Here is a 19,374-nt window from a genome sequence, read left to right on the forward strand (position 1 = left end):
CGCTACACCCATCAGATCCTTATAGACATCGGTGTCCAGAGCCAGACATCTGTTTCGAGTGTTTTTCATCACACGCATAACATCCCAGACAACATAGCGAGACCAGGGGGCTCACCATGGATTGTTGTCGGGTCTAGGGGACTATGCAGACGGAGGAGGGAAAGAAAGCAGAAGCGGGGCCGCAGATCCGGCGTTATGCTAAGGCTAAAAAAACAACCATACAAGCCCTATACAAAACTTTTTTTTTTTTTTTTTTTGCAACTTCTTTGCATCTTTTCGCACCATTTGTTTATTTGTTTATTACAATATCCACCATCTTTATACTTAAACAAGATTCTAATGTTTTTAACTCTGTACCTAGGGTAACATCCACTCCTTTATTTTTAGTGGGTAAGTTTTCAGGATGAAAGTTTTAATCTGTCATTTGTAAATGCTGGCTCTCGTTTTAGCCACATTGAATTTGGCTGTGAACTTCTGATGTGAGTATGGAAGCTCATTGAAATCAAAATAATAGCCTCTCCATTCACAAGCGGTACAATGGCCAGATATGTTGACTGAATATACTTATAGGTTTAGAGGGTTGTTGTCATCATGTGTATAGAGTACAATGATATTTCTGTTTGCATGTACTATGTAACTTTCTGCCACTGATTAGTGAGTATAACTACCTTACCTCAGAACTTGTTCTTCTTACCTTAAACCGCTACAGTACATTCCTTCAAAACCTTTGTATTCCTTATCTAAAAAATCCCATATATTGGCTCATATCTACACAGATTGTCAAAATGAGGAACTTTCACAAAAATGACTAATCAATCTAAACTTACTAAGATGGCACATATATACTAAATTGCAAAAGGAAAAGTGGTAGTGGAGGCAGAAAAATCTTCACACCTTTATGAAAATAATGACAAGATGAAGTAATAGCAAATTGTTCAATAAGTTTTAAACACACGTTTAATGGATTCAACTCAATGCCAAGAACATGAACAGAACTCAATTTTCAAACACAGGGATCAGTCAGTAAGAGTAACCCCAAAATCTGGTGCCTTTGGTTCAGCCTGCTAACAGGTAAACACCCATTAGCCCTATTTAGGACCAGCAAGACTGTACAAACATATATGTTTTATTTTTTGGTTTTTTTTTGGGGGAAGGATGTGAATGATAACTGTGCATGGTGCAATTGCAGCAAAATAAAAAATCCTGGCCCTTTAGTTAAAGCATCTTGGGAATTAGGATTTGCATCACTGTTTGACTGTCCCTTCTTTCAGCTTAATTTATCAAGGGAAACATTACTGGTTATGCCAAGGTTTTTAAATAAATGCATGATTAATTTAGTAGTATTCATTTGTAGTAGTAGTAGTAGTACTGTTTATATCGTGCAGTGACTTAAATTTTATTCAGAAAAGACATTAAACCAGTTAATTGGCTGGTGGGGCTATTTTTACAGTACCTTAGTCCTAGTCCATTAGCAGATGCTTCCACCAACTAATCAGATAAGAGGTAGAGTAATTCTTTCCTAATCTGATAAGCAGTGCACAAGCACTCTGGAAGATTCTTTTTTTGCTGTGTTGAGGGGCCTGGCTTGCATTATTTGGAATCTTTAAAAGATGTTCTTGTACATAGTCATCACGTGTGGTTTTTAATAGTTTAATTTTTTCATTGCATATTTATTAGTTAGAAAACATTTCATAGGGATTCCAGTTGTGATTATATATTTCTGTCAGTTAAAAACAGTGGTTTGTATGTTTATAAAGTATCTGTTAGTGGAGTAATATACCCAAGAGAAAATATCACCTGCTTCACCTTTTATTTTCATAGCAGACAACGGTATATACTGGATGTTTTTCCCTTTTCACACCATTCTTTGTAAACCCTAGAAATGGTTGTGCGTGAAAATCCCAGTAACTGAGCAGATTGTGAAATATTCAGACCGGCCCGTCTGGCACCAACAACCATGCCATGCTCAAAATTGCTTAAATCACCTTTCTTTCCCATTCTGACATTCAGTTTGGAGTTCAGGAGATTATCTTGACCAGGACCACACCCCTAAATGCATTGAAGCAACTGCCATGTGATTGGTTGATTAGATAATTGCATTAATGAGAAATTGAACAGGTGTTCCTAATAATCCTTTAGGTGAGTGTGTGTGTGTGTGTGTGTATATATATATATATATATATATATATATATATTAGTGCTGGGCGATATGGAAAAATCATATATCACGATATGGATTATTTTATATCACAATAATGATATATATCACAATATACCACCCACAATAAAGTACGTTTTCAGTTATTTTCTGAAAAGATTGACAAAAATATCATTGCATACTTTTTTTTGCAACTTTATTTTGAAGTGACATTTAACTGAACTGTCACAAATGAGAAAAATACATTTTAGTTTAGCAATATAAATGTATCAACTGACAACAGATGTGGTGGAGGTAGAGCTACAGTACCCTTCACATTTTTTTTATCCACATCATAGTTATTTAAATAGTATTATCAAAATAAACTTTATTTAAAAAAAAAAATAAAATTAAAGTGCACAACCATTTCAAGTTTCTGAGCAGAAAAGCACTCAATTATAAAAAATAAACACAAAACATTTTTCAACCTTGTAGTGCAAAGTTTGCAAACCAAAATAAAGTATCAAAAGTAAATATCAGAGTTGAACATAACACTGTTTAAGGCATTAGCCATGAATAAAAGTGCAAACATAAAAGGCTACTTTGTAAAAGTAGAAAAAATGTCTCTGTCAAATTTATAGATAGATAAATACTTTATTAGGGGGTCTTTCTCAGAATTACTACAGTAAAAATGACAGAACATCCATCCATCCATCCATCCATTTTCTAACCCGCTGAATCCGAATACAGGGTCACGGGGGTCTGCTGGAGCCAATCCCAGCCAACACAGGGCACAAGGCAGGAACCAATCCTGGGCAGGGTGCCAACCCACCGCAGGAAAATGACAGAACAGTAAACTAAAAGTACCTCATACAAATTACTGCACGAGTAACGCACCTTGGGCTAACATGGCTCCCGTGTGGTCATCTGGAAAGTACGCAGTCTGTAAACAGCGAGCACAGAGGATCCAGTCTTTGCTGATGTAATGGATGGTTACGCTCATGTAGGGCTGCGTAGCTCTGCTCGTCTACAGGTCAGTTGTCAAGGCATAATGGACCACACTGCGAACATCCTTCTCTACTTGGGCCCGGCATGCGTTATATAAGCGAGGCAACTCGACTTTACTGAAGTGCTTACGACTGGGCTTAACGTACCTCGGGTCAAGGACTTTGACGAGGTCTCGGAAGCTACCCTTCTCAACTGCATACACGGGGGTCATGCCTTTACAAATGTAATGCAAGATGGCACATGTGATTTCTTTATGGCGCTGGGACGTTTTTTCATATGATGTGCTTTTTATGAAAGACTCTTTAATTTTAGGCTGGCTATATTTTTTCTCGCCACTTGCCCAGGCTGTTTCACAACTTTCTTTACGTCGCATTTCTTTGATTCTCCCGTATTTTTTTTCGTGGACCTTCTTCAAGTGGTAAAAGAGGTTTGTTGTGTTAGCGTCGGGCGCGGAAACAGTCTTTTGGCAGAGTTTGCACATGACTGTCTTCTGCTCCGTGTCAGAGCTCTTGAAGCCAAAATGCAACCAAATCACTGACGTACCCCCACGTTTCGGTAAAAGTACTTCTTGGGCTGCTGCCTGCATAGCAGTTTCAGTTTTTTTGCGACTCAGGGCATTCATCTTTAACCTCTTGCGTCTCCATCTTTAAGCACTCACGAGTTAACTAGCGTAGAGCATGTCGCAACAACGTAAAGCGTCTTGTCGCAAAACCACAAGACGGAGTATGTGTATGTATGTATGTAAAATAATAATAATATATATTTTATTTATTTATATATTTATATATATATATATATATTTATTTATATATATATATATATATATATATTTATTTATATATATATATATATTTATTTATATATATATATATATTTATTTATATATATATATATTTATATATATATATATATATATATATATATATATATATATATACTGTATGTATATATATATATATACTGTATGTATATATATATATATACTGTATGTATATATATATATATATATATATATATATAATATAGTGGGTACAGCCCGGACACAGACAGGCAGACATGTTGGTTCACCACACACGTGTTTATTTACAAAGTCTCTATTTACAGAAAGTGCACAAACCCAGTGCCGCAGCACCAATCACCCCTTACAGTCCTGGCCGCACTACAATGCCTTGCACAGACCTCAGACCGCCTCCACTCCTCTCCTCCGAGCTCCGTCCACTTCCACCCGACTCTTGCCCTCGACTGGAGGGAGGCGGCCCCTTTTATGTACGCCCGGATGGGCTACAGGTGTTTTCTGAGGAGCCTCTGTCGACACACCCCCGTGTGGCGGAAGCACCAACTGTGTAGCCGGAAGTCCTCCGGGTGTTCCAGGTCCTCTTCCTCCAAGCACTTCCTGGTGTGGCGGAAGTGCTGGGCTCCAGGTTTCTTCAGGCACTGGGGCACCGCCTGGCGGTGGCCACGGGCCCCTACAGGGCTGGGCTTCCAAGCCCTCTACCCGTGGCCCCCAATACAACCAGGGCTGTTGCCCCCTCACGGTCTGGAGGAGGCACAAGCCCTCCTCCGTCCTTCTGCGTCCCGGCTGGGCTCCAACCCCAGCCGCCTGTGACTATATATATATATATATATATATATATATATATATATATATATATATATATATATATATATATATATATATATATATATATACTGTATATACACACACTAGCAAAATACCCGTTACTTCGCAGCGGAGAAGTAGTGTGTTAAAGAAGTAATGAAAAAGAATTTTGAAAATAACGCAACATGATTGTCAATGTAATTGTTTTGTCACTGTTATGAGTGTTTCTGTCATATATATATATATATATATATATATATATATATATATATATATACAAAACTGCATTTTGTGTTTACTTGTATTATATTTGACTAATGGTTAAATGTGTTTGATGATCAGAAACATTTTGTGTGACAAACATGCAAAAGAATAAGAAATCAGGAAGGGGGCAAATAGTTTTTCACACCACTGTACACACACACACACACATATATACACCTATATACAGTCTTTGGGGTGCGAGCAACTGTTGCTGGGGGTGGCAGAATCCATGAAGGAAGAAAAATGAAAAACATTATTTGTACAAAATCTTAATTTATTTATCCATTCCTAAATAATTAAATGGGCAGGCTATTTCGTATCAGTGCAATACGCTGTTTGTTAAAACCGAGGACTCCTGCTCTTACGTGCAAGTCTGCGTGGATATTATGAACTATCGTTTCTGTTCAAGTTCTATTTAAATTTTAAATAGAAGGAATTTTTATTTAGTCGACAGAATATTATTCCGGAATAAATCAACTCAAACCTTAAATAATATATAATATTTTGCTCTCCCTAAAAATATATCCTGTCAAAATTATACAAATTCAAATATGAACATGGTGCATAACACAACCTGGAAATATAAATAAAATTTGTTCTTTTCAGCAATAACAAATCAAATCATTCAGTTGTCTTTGCTCTTATGTCATTTTATCAGAGCTGGACGCCTGGCATCTTTTTTTGGCAACAAGTTCGTTTATGTTTGGTGTGAGGTTCTGTGTTGTGGAGATTCTCAGGATGGACTGCAGGTGCTCATCAGTGAGGCGAATCCTGTGTGCTGTTTTGTTAGTCTTTATCACTGAGAAGAGCTTCCCACACAGATATGTGGTACCAAACATGCACAAGGTTCGAGCCACATGTAGACGGAGCTGGAGCATTTGTGCGGGAATGGAGTGAATAAACTGTGCGGGCCCTGCAGTATCGTACTTTGCCTTCAGTGTGCCATTACACTGCAGCTCAATCACCTCCATCTGAATCTGCACAGGTGCAGTTTCCACATCGACAGCAAATGGGTTGCAAAACAACTCAAAATTCTTTTTTTGTTCTTCAAAGTCACCAAAGCGCCGCGCGAACTCAGTGAGCAGTGCGCGCAGTTCATCAGCAAAGTGCGATTTGGGAACACCGTTGTGCGACTTGGTTCAACATCACTTGGCAACAAGGAAAGTGGGGCAAGTTGCACTGGTGCATTTGTGTCTCCCATAAAAGTAGCTTCACTTGAAATCACTTTGTGATTTTGTATGGGTAAAAACGTCTGCTGAAGTGTCAGATTCTTCTTTAACTCTTCTGCTTTCTGTATCTTGTGCATTGCATTCAGGTCTTTCAGGTTATCTTGATGTTTTGTCTCATAGTGCCGTCTTAGATTAAATTCTGTAATTACAGCCACATTAGCTCCACAAATGAGACACACGGGTTTACCGGCAATGTCAGTAAACATATACTCAGCCTCCCATCGGTTTTTAAAGGCTCTATGTTCAGAATCACCTTTTCTCTTTGGCATCGTGTGGGCTAGCTTCGCAATAACTTGCAGCATCATAAGCTAGACTTGATTAACGCGGTAAGTGTTGGCAAGGCAGCTGAAGCGCTGCATTATGGGATCTGTAGTTTATTGTGTTACCAGCGCTTCATATCCCTGGGCCATTAATAACAATAATACAGTATATAAAATGATCTCGGGGCGATATAATTACACGCTGGCCGGATGTGGCCCGTGGGCCTTGAGTTTGACACATATGGACTAAATAGAACTTGAAAAGAAATATTTTTTCGAATGTGATCGCAATTCAGATCGAGTTGACGCGCACTACAGTACATCGAGCCCGCGTGCTATTGTGGTTTTGCCTGTGTGCCTCAATAAGTTACCCTCCCCTTGCTCTTACTTTTTTACCGTTCATCTAATGAATACACTGAGTATGGCTTTACCAAAACAATCATTGATCGCGAATAAAGTATCCATTATTCATAAAGCTTCAATTGGTGATCTGTCTTTCTGTGTTAACCGCATATTTTTTCATACCTCTCAAACCAAGGGGATGCGAAGGTAAAATGATTTGAGAAGCGCACGTACATACTTAGTGCATCCCCTCTCGGGAATCGAACGTCGGCGCTAGAGTCGAAGGCTCTACTATTGCGCCACGGCGTGTGGTTTGTCTATTTGAGCGTAGCAGTGTAATTTGGTTTTTGTTCAGCACTCTTTGGAACTGTTGCTTTTTGTCTGCGTACTGTGTCAGTTCACGTGAGCTGCTGAATATGGTTTTATATGTCACTCGCTTGCTTCTAATTGTTTCACTGCCTTCTTAATTATATAATGCATGTTTTCTTCAGTGCTTTTTGTAGCTCTTCCTGGTTTTCTACGTAATGCGTGATTACATGAGAGGCGTGATGATGTCACACGAAACTCCGCCCCCCACGGCTTTCGAGCTCAACTCCATTACAGTAAATGGGGAAAATAGCTTCTAGTTATGACCATTATGCATAGAATTTCGAAATGAAACCTGCCCAACTTTTGTAAGGAATGAGCCTGCCAAATTTCAGCCTTCTACCTACACGGGAAGTTGGAGAATTAGTGATCAGTCAGTCAGTCAGTGAGGGCTTTGCCTTTTATTAGTATAGATAATAAAATGTGTGTATGAGAGAGTGAGAGTATCAGAGGTGGGTAGTAACAAGTTACATTTACTTCAGTAACTTTTTTAAAAAATTGTACTTCTAAGAGTAGTTTTACTGCACCATGCCTTTCACTTCAGTACATTTGTGAAGTAGAAATGCTACTCTTACTCCAATACATTGGGCAACACTCGAATCATTACTTTTTTTCTATTAGATAAAGTCTGACAGACAATTTTCGATCTTCTCTGTGTAGCGTATGCTGTCAAATTGCGCACATGCCTTCCAATGCGTCTCCAGCTCTGACGTGAGGTTTTGGATGTTCCCCAAATCAAGGCGCTGCAGCTTTGAGGACAGATGTTGCATTTTTCGTTTGAAAGCATTAACTGAGATAATTATATTGACCATGGTTTTCCTTGCAGCTGTAAATTAACTCATTCAACATGTTGGTCAGATCGGGGGAAAAAAAAATGGCAAGTCTAGCAGCCATTGATCATCATTAAGTTGTTTGTATTCTGCATGTTTAATGACAAGGAGAAACTCCTTTTTCTCCATCCAGGGTTTTTGAAATCTCAGCAGGAATTTCTCCCTAGCCATCTGCCTCAACGAAGGCATCATCTCACCATCTTGGAAGGACTTCTTATGCTTAATGACCGAGTGACTCACCTGGAATGAGGCTTTGGTGTGTCTGCCTTTGCGTTTAATCATGCGTGCGGGATGACCAGTGTGTTAGAAGAAAAGAGATCTCAGACTGGCCACCCTGTATGTCAATCAAGTGGCAAATGCCATAGGCAGGATATATGATAGACTAACATTTTAAAAAAAAAAAAATTTTGAATGCAACGCAATCTACCTGCACTACTTTTCCGATCTACTGGTTGATCACGGTCAACGTATTGGGCACCCCTGTCTTATGGAAACAGTAGTACTTCAGCAGTAACATTAAGTTTATTGGATTAACAGAAAATATGCAATATGCATCATAATAAAATTAGACAGGTGCATAAATTTGGGCACCCCAACAGAGATATTACATCAATACTTAGTTGAGCCTCCTTTTGAAATATAACAGCCTCTATACACCTCCTATAGCCTTTGAGTGTCTGGATTCTGGATGGAGATATTTTTGACCATTCTTCCATACAAAATCTCTCCAGTTCAGTTAAATTTGATGGCTGCCAAGCATGGACAGCCTGCTTCAAATCATCCCATAGATTTTCGATGATATGCAAGTCAGGGGACTGTGACGGTCATTCCAGAACATTGTTCTTCTCCCTCTGCATGAATGCCTTTGTAGATTTTGAACTGTGTTTTGGGTCATTGTCTTGTTGGAATGTCCAACCCCTGCGTAACTTCAACTTTGTGACTGATGCTTGAACATTACCCTAAAGAATTTGATGATATTGGGTTGAATTCATCCGACCCTCGACTTTAACAAGGGCCTCAGTCCCTGAACTAACCACATAGCCCCACAGCATGATGGAACCTCCACCAAATTTGACAGTAGGTAGCAGGTGTTTTTCTTGGAATGTGGTGTTCTTCTTCCGCCATCCAAAGTGCTTTTTGTTATTTCCAAATAACTACATTTTTGTCTCATCAGTCCAAAGCACTTTGTTCCAAAATGAATCTGTCTTGTCTAAATGAGCGATACAACAAGCGACTGTTTGTGGTGTGAATGCAGAAAGGGCTTCTTTCTCATCACCCTGCCATACAGATATTCTTTATGCAAATTGCTCTGAATTGTAGAACGATGTACAGATACACCATCTACAGCAAGATGTTCTTGCAGGGCTTTGGAGGTGATCTGTGGTTTGTCTGTAACCATTCTCACAATCCTGCGCATATGCCGCTCCTTTATTTTTCTTGGCTGCCAGACCTGGGTTCAACAGCAACTGTGCCTGTGGCCTTCCATTTCCTGATTACATTTCTTACAGTTGAAACTGACAGTTTAAACCTCTGAGATAGCTTTTTGTAGCCTTCCCCTAAGCCATGATACTAAACAATATTTGTTTTTCAAATCTTTTGAGAGTTGCTTTGATGAACCCATGCTGTCACTCTTCAGTGGAGAATCAAAGGGAAGCACAACTTGCAATTGACCACCTTAAATACCTTTTCTCATGATTGGACACACCTCTTTATGAAGTTGAAGGGTTAACGAGCTAATCCAACCAATTTGGTGTTGCAAGTACAGTAATCCCTCGCTATATCGCACTTCGACTTTCACGGCTTCACTCTATTGCGGATTTTATATGTAAGCATAACTAAATATATAGCGCTGATTTTTCGCTGCTTCGCGGGTTCTGCGGACAATGGGTCTTTTTACTTCCTGTACATGCTTCCTCAGTTGGTTTGCCCAGTTGATTTTATACAAGGGACGCTATTGGCGGATGGCTGAGAAGCTAACCAATCAGAGCATGCAGTTAAGTTCCTGTGTGCTGAATGCGATGTTAACCAGGAAGTCTCATCTCGCTCATTCAGCATCAACGTATTTCGCTGTGTAAAGAGTTAACTTTTGTGCTCTTTTGTGTTTATCTTTGTGCATAGTCAAGCCCTTCATTAAGGCTCCAAAATGATCTGCTCCTGCTACTGCTTCAGGGTCTGTGCCCACGCGCCAACGGAAGATGTTAACGATTGCCGAAAGGTAAACGTTTTGGATTTGTTGAAGGAAGGGAAAAGCTACACCACTGTAGGACGCCATTACAGCATCAATGAGGCTATGATTCTTTTTATTTAAAAAGTAGGAAAGGAATATAAGATCTACGGCCGCAGTGTCCTTTTAACCAGGGTGCAAAACGAGTTGTAAGTGGATGTAATAAGGCAGTAGTCGGGATGGAATCTGCTTTAGGGGTTTGGATTGAAGAAGAATAACGGCGGTGCTACACAGTTGCCTGAAGTGGCTCCTTTAAGGGCTGTAACGCTCTCCTTTGTTGTGCAGTAAAATTAAACTCATCGTTATCGGACAAGTCATCGTGTCATTGTTGGTGAGTAACCATAATTTATTTTCTACTTACAGTACTTAGTACATGTACGTACGTTTAGTGTCACTGTACACACATTTACTGAATACAGTTTTTCTTGCATTGTACATATTTATTGCTGGTAACATATGTAATTTCGGAGACACTCAATATCTTTAAAATAATATTTAGGTTTTACTGTATATAAACAGTGTGTTTACAGACATAATTTCAGTGAATCTTACCTAATATCTAAGAGAATGCAAAGGGTTTATGCTGTTTAACTTTGTGGGGAATATTTATAAACAGTGTGGGAGAGTTTATAAGGGCTTAAAATATATAAAAAAAAACCATACAAACATATGGTTTCTACTTTGCGGATTTTCACCTATCGTGGTGGGGTCTGGAACGCAACCCCCGCGATCGACTATGGGGTTACTGTAATCAGTATTGAGCAGTTACATGCATTCAAATCAGGAAAATTACAAGGGGACCCAAATTTTTGCACGGCCAGTTTTTCACATTTGATTTAATTTCATACATCTAAATACTGCTTCACTAAAAATCTTTTTTCAGCAAACACCCCAGTACTCGGATGTTCCAAGGAAATGAAAGACATACCAGTGTTATCTTTTTTTGTTTAAAGTAAATTATTATGGAGGCTGAGAGGGGTTCCCAGACTTTTTTTCATTTGACTGTATTTAGTGTTTGAAATTTTCTTTAAGAGAGTTCACTCCAACTTATCTATTTTGTATATTTTCCTTTTACTCATCCAACAGCTGCTTCTGATGGCAAAAAGGATCCACAAGACGAGGTAGTCAAACACCAGGCCTGGTGTGCATGAACCTCTGCTACACAAGCTCATTCAACGTTCTGCATTACATGAACAGTTATGTACACACTATGTTACATTAAAAACATCCCCAAATCTGCATATTATAAAGATTCAATATTTCTCTGATACTGTAACTTATGGGCAAAACTCCAGACCTGCTCTCCATAATGGACTGAAGCAGCCATCAATTTTACCTTGACACTTTAACATATTTTAGCTATTCTTTGGGCACATCTTTCAAAAAATGTGTTTAAAAAAACAAACTACAGTTAGTCACAGGCCCTTCACAACCAACCTCTAACAATAGGATATCAATCAATGCCATTTCTCCATCACTTGAATTGTATTCTGCTATCTGTGAAAGCTGTTGAGCCATCACAAGCCTATTTGGGCTCCATTTTTAACTATACAATATTGTAAAATACTGTTAAAACCTACTATATTTTTAATGTAGTCTACTAATTCCTGTAATTGCATTCTGTTTTCACCTTTGTTTTTGAATATGACTTTCTGTTACAATAAATTACCATAATAAACAAAAACACAGTGATCCCTCGCTATATTGCGCTTCGACTTTCGCGGCTTCACTTCATCTCGGATTTTAAATGTAAGCATATCTAAATATATATCACTGATTTTTTGCTGGTTCGTGGATTTCTGCGCCAGTGGGTGTTTTAATTTATGGTACATGCTTCCTCAGTTTGTTTGCCCAGTTGATTTCATACAAGGGACGCTATTGGCGGATGGCTGAGAAGCTACCCAATCATAGCATGTATTACGTATCAAAACTCCTCAATGATATGCGATATACTTCCCTCGCGTTGCTTTGTACACTTAAAAGCTCTAACAGCATGTATTGATTTTTGATTGTTTGCTTTTCTCTGTCTCTCTCACTCTGTCTGACACTCTCTGCTCCTGGCAGAGGGGGTGTGAGCAGAGGGGCTGTTTGCATAGAGGCTGTTTGCTTAGAAGATACTGAAGCTCCTCTAAAAAATGCTGAAAGGCTACCTTCACATTGATCCCTTCCTTGCTTTATCACGGTAGTCCAACAGCCCTATTGAGTTTTGATTGTTTACTTTTCTCTCTCTCTCTCTGACATTCTCTGACACGCACCTTGAAGAGGAAGATATGTTGGCATTCTTTTAATTGTGAGAAAGAACTGCCATCTCTGTCTTGTCATGGAGCACAGTTTAAACTTTTGACTAAAGGGTGTTATTTCATGTCTAGAGGGCTCTAATAATGTTAAAAGCGTATTTAGAAGGTCGTAAACAGGTTTTCTATGCTCTAACTGCAAAAATATTCGATTTATAAATACAGAATCCTACTTCGCGGAAATTCATTTATCGCGGTAGAGTCTGGAACGGATTAACTGCGGTAAATGAGGGTTTACTGTATAACTCACTCTGAAATAGCAAAACATTTTAAAAAGTTTCAACTTTCAAATCTGTTAACCAAGACTCCACATGTACTTGAATGTTACACCATACATACATTTTCTAACATCTTAATTTTCTATATGGATCATAGGACTGGTTTACAGGAAAATATCAACCATGACAGAAGCATGTTATTCATATGCATTCCTGTATGCTTGTACTATTTTTGGCATGAATTTCTGAGATAAGACTGAAGGTTAGTTTAATGATGCTTTCACAATGCATACCTGTTGCTGTACTGGAAGATGCTTGCTTGTTCAATGGCTGTTTAAGATCTATTGCCTGCTTGACCTCACAGTGTTCTATTGGCAGGTTTAAATATTTTTAGCTGGTAGAAGGATGTACCAGTTACTAAAAGACTGAAACACCAATGTGTAGAGCCATACAAATTGTACAAATTACTGTAGTTTTTTTTTAATACTATGAAACTGCCTCACATCACAAAAATCACTTTAGCATTTCACTGAAAGTTGACTTTAGTGCCTGACATCTTAGTTGGCAGATGAAAAACCAGTGAGCAGCCTTGTTCTTACTATATTTTACCCATCCATTTTCAAACCTGTTTAACCCAGTTTACAGTCATGAAGTTCTGGGGCTGCTCGAAAATAGAAATAAGGTAAGCTGCATAACTTTTCATATTTGTCACATCGGGATTGTATTCTTACATTAGCTTGCTTTTGATGTCCGTTAGTTCATTCATACCTATGAAAAAATGCAGCATTGGCTTACAAACAAGGTACAAGGAATTATTTTAACAACCAATAGCAGTTTGGGTATTTTAATTTTTTTCACTTGCTTTATTGGTTCATGAGTACACAACAGATCACCAGGTTTACTGCTTTCCAGAATTGGTTGCAGGCCTTGTTTCTACTGCTTGTTTGTTCTATGTAATTACTGAAGCAGGCACTTGATTGAGAGCTGGTAATCTACCTGCATGAAGGTGCCAGTTCATTTAGTCCTGGTGCCTAACTCCTCCACAGGACCAGAGTTAGCTCTTAGCTTGATTGCTGTATGTATGGAGTTTCCTTTTGCTTGTATGTGCGTATTCTAAAATATTAGACAATACTTTTAATGTCTGTAGGTACATTTTTGTTGCTTAAGTCCTTTTTGATTGTGAAATTACCTCCTAGCCTTTGTTTTGTTTTTTAACAGATGTGTAAAAGACATGAAAAACATTGAACGGTTGAGCAAGCTTATGAGGACTGGCCAGCAAGTTCTGGAAATGCCTGACCAACCTATGTTTGAAGAGTGCAACTCTAGCCTGCCTGTGGAGCAACCGTGGGAGATGGTTATGAATCGAAGAAACTTCCTTGTGTGGAGGAGGCCAATCACAGGTAGTCATCTGTATGAATATCGAGGTAAGGTCCTTACTGGCATTGATGTTTTCCTCATAGTTAACTATGAATAGTGATGTGTGAAACAGGCAAGTTTCGATTCATAAAGCTGACACTATGATTCATTTCACAGATGAATTTGCAATCATGAAAAAAAAAGCTTTTTGGGATTTTAAAGTTTTTTTTTTTTTGCTCTGTGAAGCCTCATTCACACTTTCATTTTTACCTTAGTTTCTACAGCCAAAACACCTTTCTATACTGAAAGCTAGAAACTGACATCCTAGTGATTTCTTTTTCTTATAGGTTTTAACTTCCTGAGTATTTTCATTTTTTCTATTTCCGGGACATAAACAAATGAGCAAAGAATCATCAGCAGTTCTTAGCATTTGTGGTAAAGGCTGATTAACACCGAACAAAAATAATTTTTACGTATTTTATGCTGAGGCTGCTATTAAAGTTGCACAATGAAACATGAAGAGAAATATCTTGTTTTGTTCATTCAGCTGCATACTTAATGTACAGTACAATTTTCACTTGTATATTTCTAACTCTTCACCTTGTACAGTGAAGAAGATTGTGCTTGGATAGTAATACTTAAATTACATTTGTCTAATTTTTATCTGTAATTTACTACAGAATGTTGTTTATTGCAGTGTTTTTTTATCCTAAACAGTATTTTGACATAAAAAATTTTTGCACTCTTGAGCATTTTGTATCATATTGGTGATTTACATTTTGCTTTGGTTTTTTTTTTGTTTCTTCAGATATTTATTTTTGGAGCTTTTCTTTGACATAGCCATATTTATTAGGTACAGCTTGTCCTTCTCTTTCTTTTGGCTGCTCCCTCTAGGGGTCAGCACAGCAGATCATTTTTCCCATATCCTGTCCTCTGCATCTTGCCCTGTTACACCCACCACCTTCATATCCTCTCTCACCACATTCATAAACCTCTTCTTGGGCCTTCCTCTTTCCTGACAGCTCCATTCTTAACATCCTTCTCCAGTATACACAGCATCTCCCCTCTACACATGTCCAACCCAACACAATCTCATGTCTCTGACTTCTTCTCTCAACTGTCCAACCTGAACTGACCCTCTAATGTACTCATATCAGTCCTGTCCATACTTGTCCCACACAATGCAAATCGTAACATCTTTAACTCTGCCACCTCCAGCTCTGTCTGTTGTTTATTGGTCAGTGCCACCGTCTCCATCCCAAAATAACATAGTTATATGGTCTCACTACCATCTTGTAGACCTTCTCCAGTCTTGCTGGTACCCGTCTGTCAAAAAGCACTCCTGACACTCTTCTCCACCCCCCCTACACTCTCTTCTTCACCTCTCTTCCACACTCCCTGTTACTCTGTACTGTTGATTCCAGGTATTTAAACTCATCCACCTTCACCAACTTTACTCCCAGCATCCTCACCATTCTTCTTACCTCCCTCTCATTCACACACATGTATTCTGTCTTGTTCCTACTAACCTTCGTTCCTCTCCTGACTAGCACATATCTTCACCTCTCCAGGATCTCCTTGACCTGCTCCCTACTCTCACTACAGATCACAATGTCATTCGCAAACATCATAGTCCATGGGGACTCCTGTCTAATTTCGTTTGTCAACCTGTCTTTCAACCATCATTGCAAATAAGAAAGGGCTCAGAGCCAATCCCTGATGTAATCCCACTTCCACCTTGAATGAATCCGTTACTCCTACAGCAGACCTCACCACTGTTACACTTCCCTCGTACACATGCTCTTTCCGGCATGAAACCATACTGCTGTTTGCTAATCATCACCTCCCTTCTTAACCTAGCTTCCACTATTCTTGCCCATAACTTCATGCTTTATTCCTCTGTAATCACTACAGCTCTGCACATCCCCTTTACTGTTAAAAATCAGTACCGCTACACTTCTTCTCAAATCCTCAGGCATCCTCTCGCTTTCCAAGATTGCATTAAAAACTCCACTGCCATCTCTCCTAAACACATCCATGCTTCTACAGGTGTGTCATCTGGACCGCTGGCCTTTCCATTTTTCATCTTCTTCATAGCTGTCCTTACTTCCTCTTTGCTAATCTGTTGTGTTTCTGATTTACTGGCTCCATATCATCCGACCTTCTCTCTCTGTCATTCTCTTCATTCATTAGCCTCACAAATTACTCTTTCCATCTGCTCAACACAATCTCCTTGCTTTCAAGTACATTTCCATCTTTATCCTTTATCACCAGTCTGCTGCACAACCTTCATTGCTCTTCCCCTCTGTCTAGCCAAACGGTACAGGTACTTTTCTCCCTCCTTAGTGTCCAACCTTTCATACAACTTATCATATGCCTTTTCTTTAGCCTTCGGCACCTCTCTCTTCACCTTATGCCTTGTACTCCTGAGTAATTTCTGCATCTCTATGACTATCTCACTTCTTCTTCCCTAACCTCTTCCTCTGTGTACTCTCCTGTACTTTCCCATTCCACCACCAGGTTTCCTTTTCCTCCTTCCTCTGTCCAGAAGTCACGCCAAGTGCCATTCTTGTTGTCACCCATACTGCTTCTGATATAGTTGCCCAGCTGTCTGGTAAGTCTTCACTGCCACCCAGTACCTGCCTTACCCCCTTCCTGAACTCGATCTTGCAGTCTTTCTTTTTTCAACTTACACCATTTGATCCTTGGCTCTGTCCTCACTCTCCTCCACTTCTTGATCTGCAATGTCATCCTACAGACCGCCATCCTATTCTGCTTAACTATGCTTTGGCCTGCCACCACTTTGCAGTCTACAATCTCCTTTAAACTGACCCTCATACATAGGATGTAATCTACCTGTGTGCAAAAAGCATCTTCCTCCACTCTTGTACATCACCCTGTGTTCCTCCCTCTTCTTAAAATATGTATTCTCCACAACCATGCACATCCTTTTCACAAAATCTACTACTATAATCTGACTTTTCTGCAATTCCCTCCTTGACACCTTACCTATCCATCACCTCCTCATTTCCTCTGTTCTCTTCATCAACATGTCCACTGAAATCTACTCCAATCACTACTCTCTCTCCTTTGGGTACACTGTCCACCACTTCATCAAACTAACTCCAGAAATCTTCTTTCTCGTCCATCGCACACCAACTTGCATATGCACCAACAGCAGTCATCATTACACCTTCAGTTTCCAGTTTCATAATCATCACTCTGCCTGACACTCTTTTTCACCTCCAAAACACTCTTGACATAGTGTTCCTTTAGGATAACCCCTACCCCATTTCTCCTCCTATCCACACCATGGTGAAACAATTTGAACCCGCCTCCGATACACCTGGCCTTGCTCCCCTTCCATCTGGTCTCTTGCACAAAGAATATGTCAACTTTCCTTCTCTCCATCATATCCGCTAACTCTCTCCCTTTATCAGTCATACTACCAACATTCAGGGTTCCTACCCTCACTTCCACTGTCTTTACCTTCCTCCTGTCTCCGGACACACCGTCCCCCAGTTTCTGCCAGCACCCTTTTGGCTAACAGTACTGGTGGTGGCCATTGTTAACCCAGGCCTCAACCGATCCAGAATGGAAATCTGTATTGTTGTCCGCATATTGATCTGGCAAAATTTTAAACGGGTACCCTTCTTGACGTAACCCTTCCCGTTTATCTGGGCTTGAGACCAGCATGAAGAAACGCACTGGTTTGTGTATCCCCTGTGGTTGGGTTTAGGTTTAGCTTATCCAAGTTGCTTAATCTTCGGTTTTACAGATCTGATTGGTTGTTGGCAGTTCTGATAGCTGGTGATAAGTAAGGACATTATGAACTAGAGAGGTTTGATGTGTTTGGGTACAAAATCTGGAAGTTCTGAAAGTTACTGTATTTTTTAAAGGTTGGCATCTTCACAAGCCAGTTTATCCTTAAGTGTGACACAGATAATCCAGTGGTAATTAAATATATTTATATGTGTCAATACCCAAATATGAAACATTTAAAACCTTTGAAATCCACAGATAAACTAATGGTAGAAAACTGCATATTGAAATGTATAATTTTTGAGATAAGGTTCTTCACACAGAGTGGTTCCATTAGACAGTTTAGTCAGGTCAAGGTTACACAACAACATGGTTGTGGTTCCTGCTTTTTTTTAAATTAAGTTGTGTTTTGGCATACAAGGTGACTGAGAAGAGTTGAGGAACTTGGTTAGATGAAATACAGCCTGCCAAATGTTGATGAATGTGTCAGTGGCCTTGTGTGTTGTCGCTTGTTTGGGCAGAGGATTCTTTATATGGAAATTGATATTGTTAATGGTGACATATAATAATAATAATAATAATAATGTTATATATAATGTATGTCTGTATATTGTTGTCTTACTGGAAAACACAACTTATCCTGAGGTTTCTTGCAGATGGCATCAGGTTTTCCTCAGAATTTTCTGTATTTTGCTGCATTCATTTTATCTTCTAACCTTATAAGACTTCCAGGGCCTGCTGCATAGAAATATCTCACAGCATAATGCTGCAACTACCATGTTTCATGGTGGAGATGATATGTTGTTGTTAATGCACAGTGTTTCTCTTACACTAAACTTGCTGTTTAGTATGGTGGACAAAAAGCTCAATTTTGGTCTTATCACACCATAAAATTTTCTAACTGACTTCAGAGTCTCCCATATGCCTTTTTGCACACACCAGCTGAGATGTCATGTTTATGTAACAACAGCTTTATCTTTGCCCTTCATCCATAAAGTTGTGACAGGTGAAGCACATAGAAAACAGTTGTATGCACAGTCTCTTCTTCCTTACCCACTGTAGCTTGTAACTCCTTCAGAATTCTCGTAAGTCTCTTTGTGTTCTGCTATACTAGCCTTCTGCTTGGATTATTACTCAGGGTTTTGTGGATAGCCTGCTCTAGGCAGATTTACTGCTGTGCCATACTTTTCTATTTCTTAATGTTTGACTAAGCTGGACTTCAAGGGATATTTAGTGACATGGGTATTGATTCCATCCCCTGACTCGTACTTTTCAGTCACTTTTTAATGGAGTTGCTTGGAGTGTTTGTAGGTTAAGTCACAATACTGACTCACTACACTCCAGGTGACTTCAAAAACCAATTGTTTGTGCCAGTGATGATTCAGCTATGTCATATTAAAGGGGGGTGAATATTTAAATGTGTTTTATATGCTGTATGTATTTAATATAGACCACTTTACAGAGATCTGTTTTCACTTTGACAT

The 19,374-nt window shown here is 39.2% G+C and overlaps 1 protein-coding gene and 1 long non-coding RNA gene across 3 annotated transcripts in view; one reads left to right on the plus strand and one right to left on the minus strand.

Annotated features, from left to right (window-relative positions):
* The window catches only part of LOC120539379, a 115,037-nt gene that overhangs the window by 30,291 nt on the left and 65,372 nt on the right, over positions 1–19,374 (minus strand). The window lies entirely within an intron of this gene.
* Positions 1–19,374, plus strand: part of stard7 (StAR-related lipid transfer (START) domain containing 7) — a 42,405-nt gene that overhangs the window by 4,211 nt on the left and 18,820 nt on the right. Inside the window, exon 2 of the mRNA XM_039769382.1 lies at positions 13,991–14,196. Coding sequence (XP_039625316.1) covers positions 13,991–14,196 — 206 coding nt within the window. The remainder of the gene's footprint in view (positions 1–13,990; positions 14,197–19,374) is intronic.

This window comes from Polypterus senegalus, chromosome 11, assembly GCF_016835505.1.
Source record: "Polypterus senegalus isolate Bchr_013 chromosome 11, ASM1683550v1, whole genome shotgun sequence".
In the NCBI taxonomy this organism is placed as follows: domain Eukaryota; kingdom Metazoa; phylum Chordata; class Cladistia; order Polypteriformes; family Polypteridae; genus Polypterus; species Polypterus senegalus.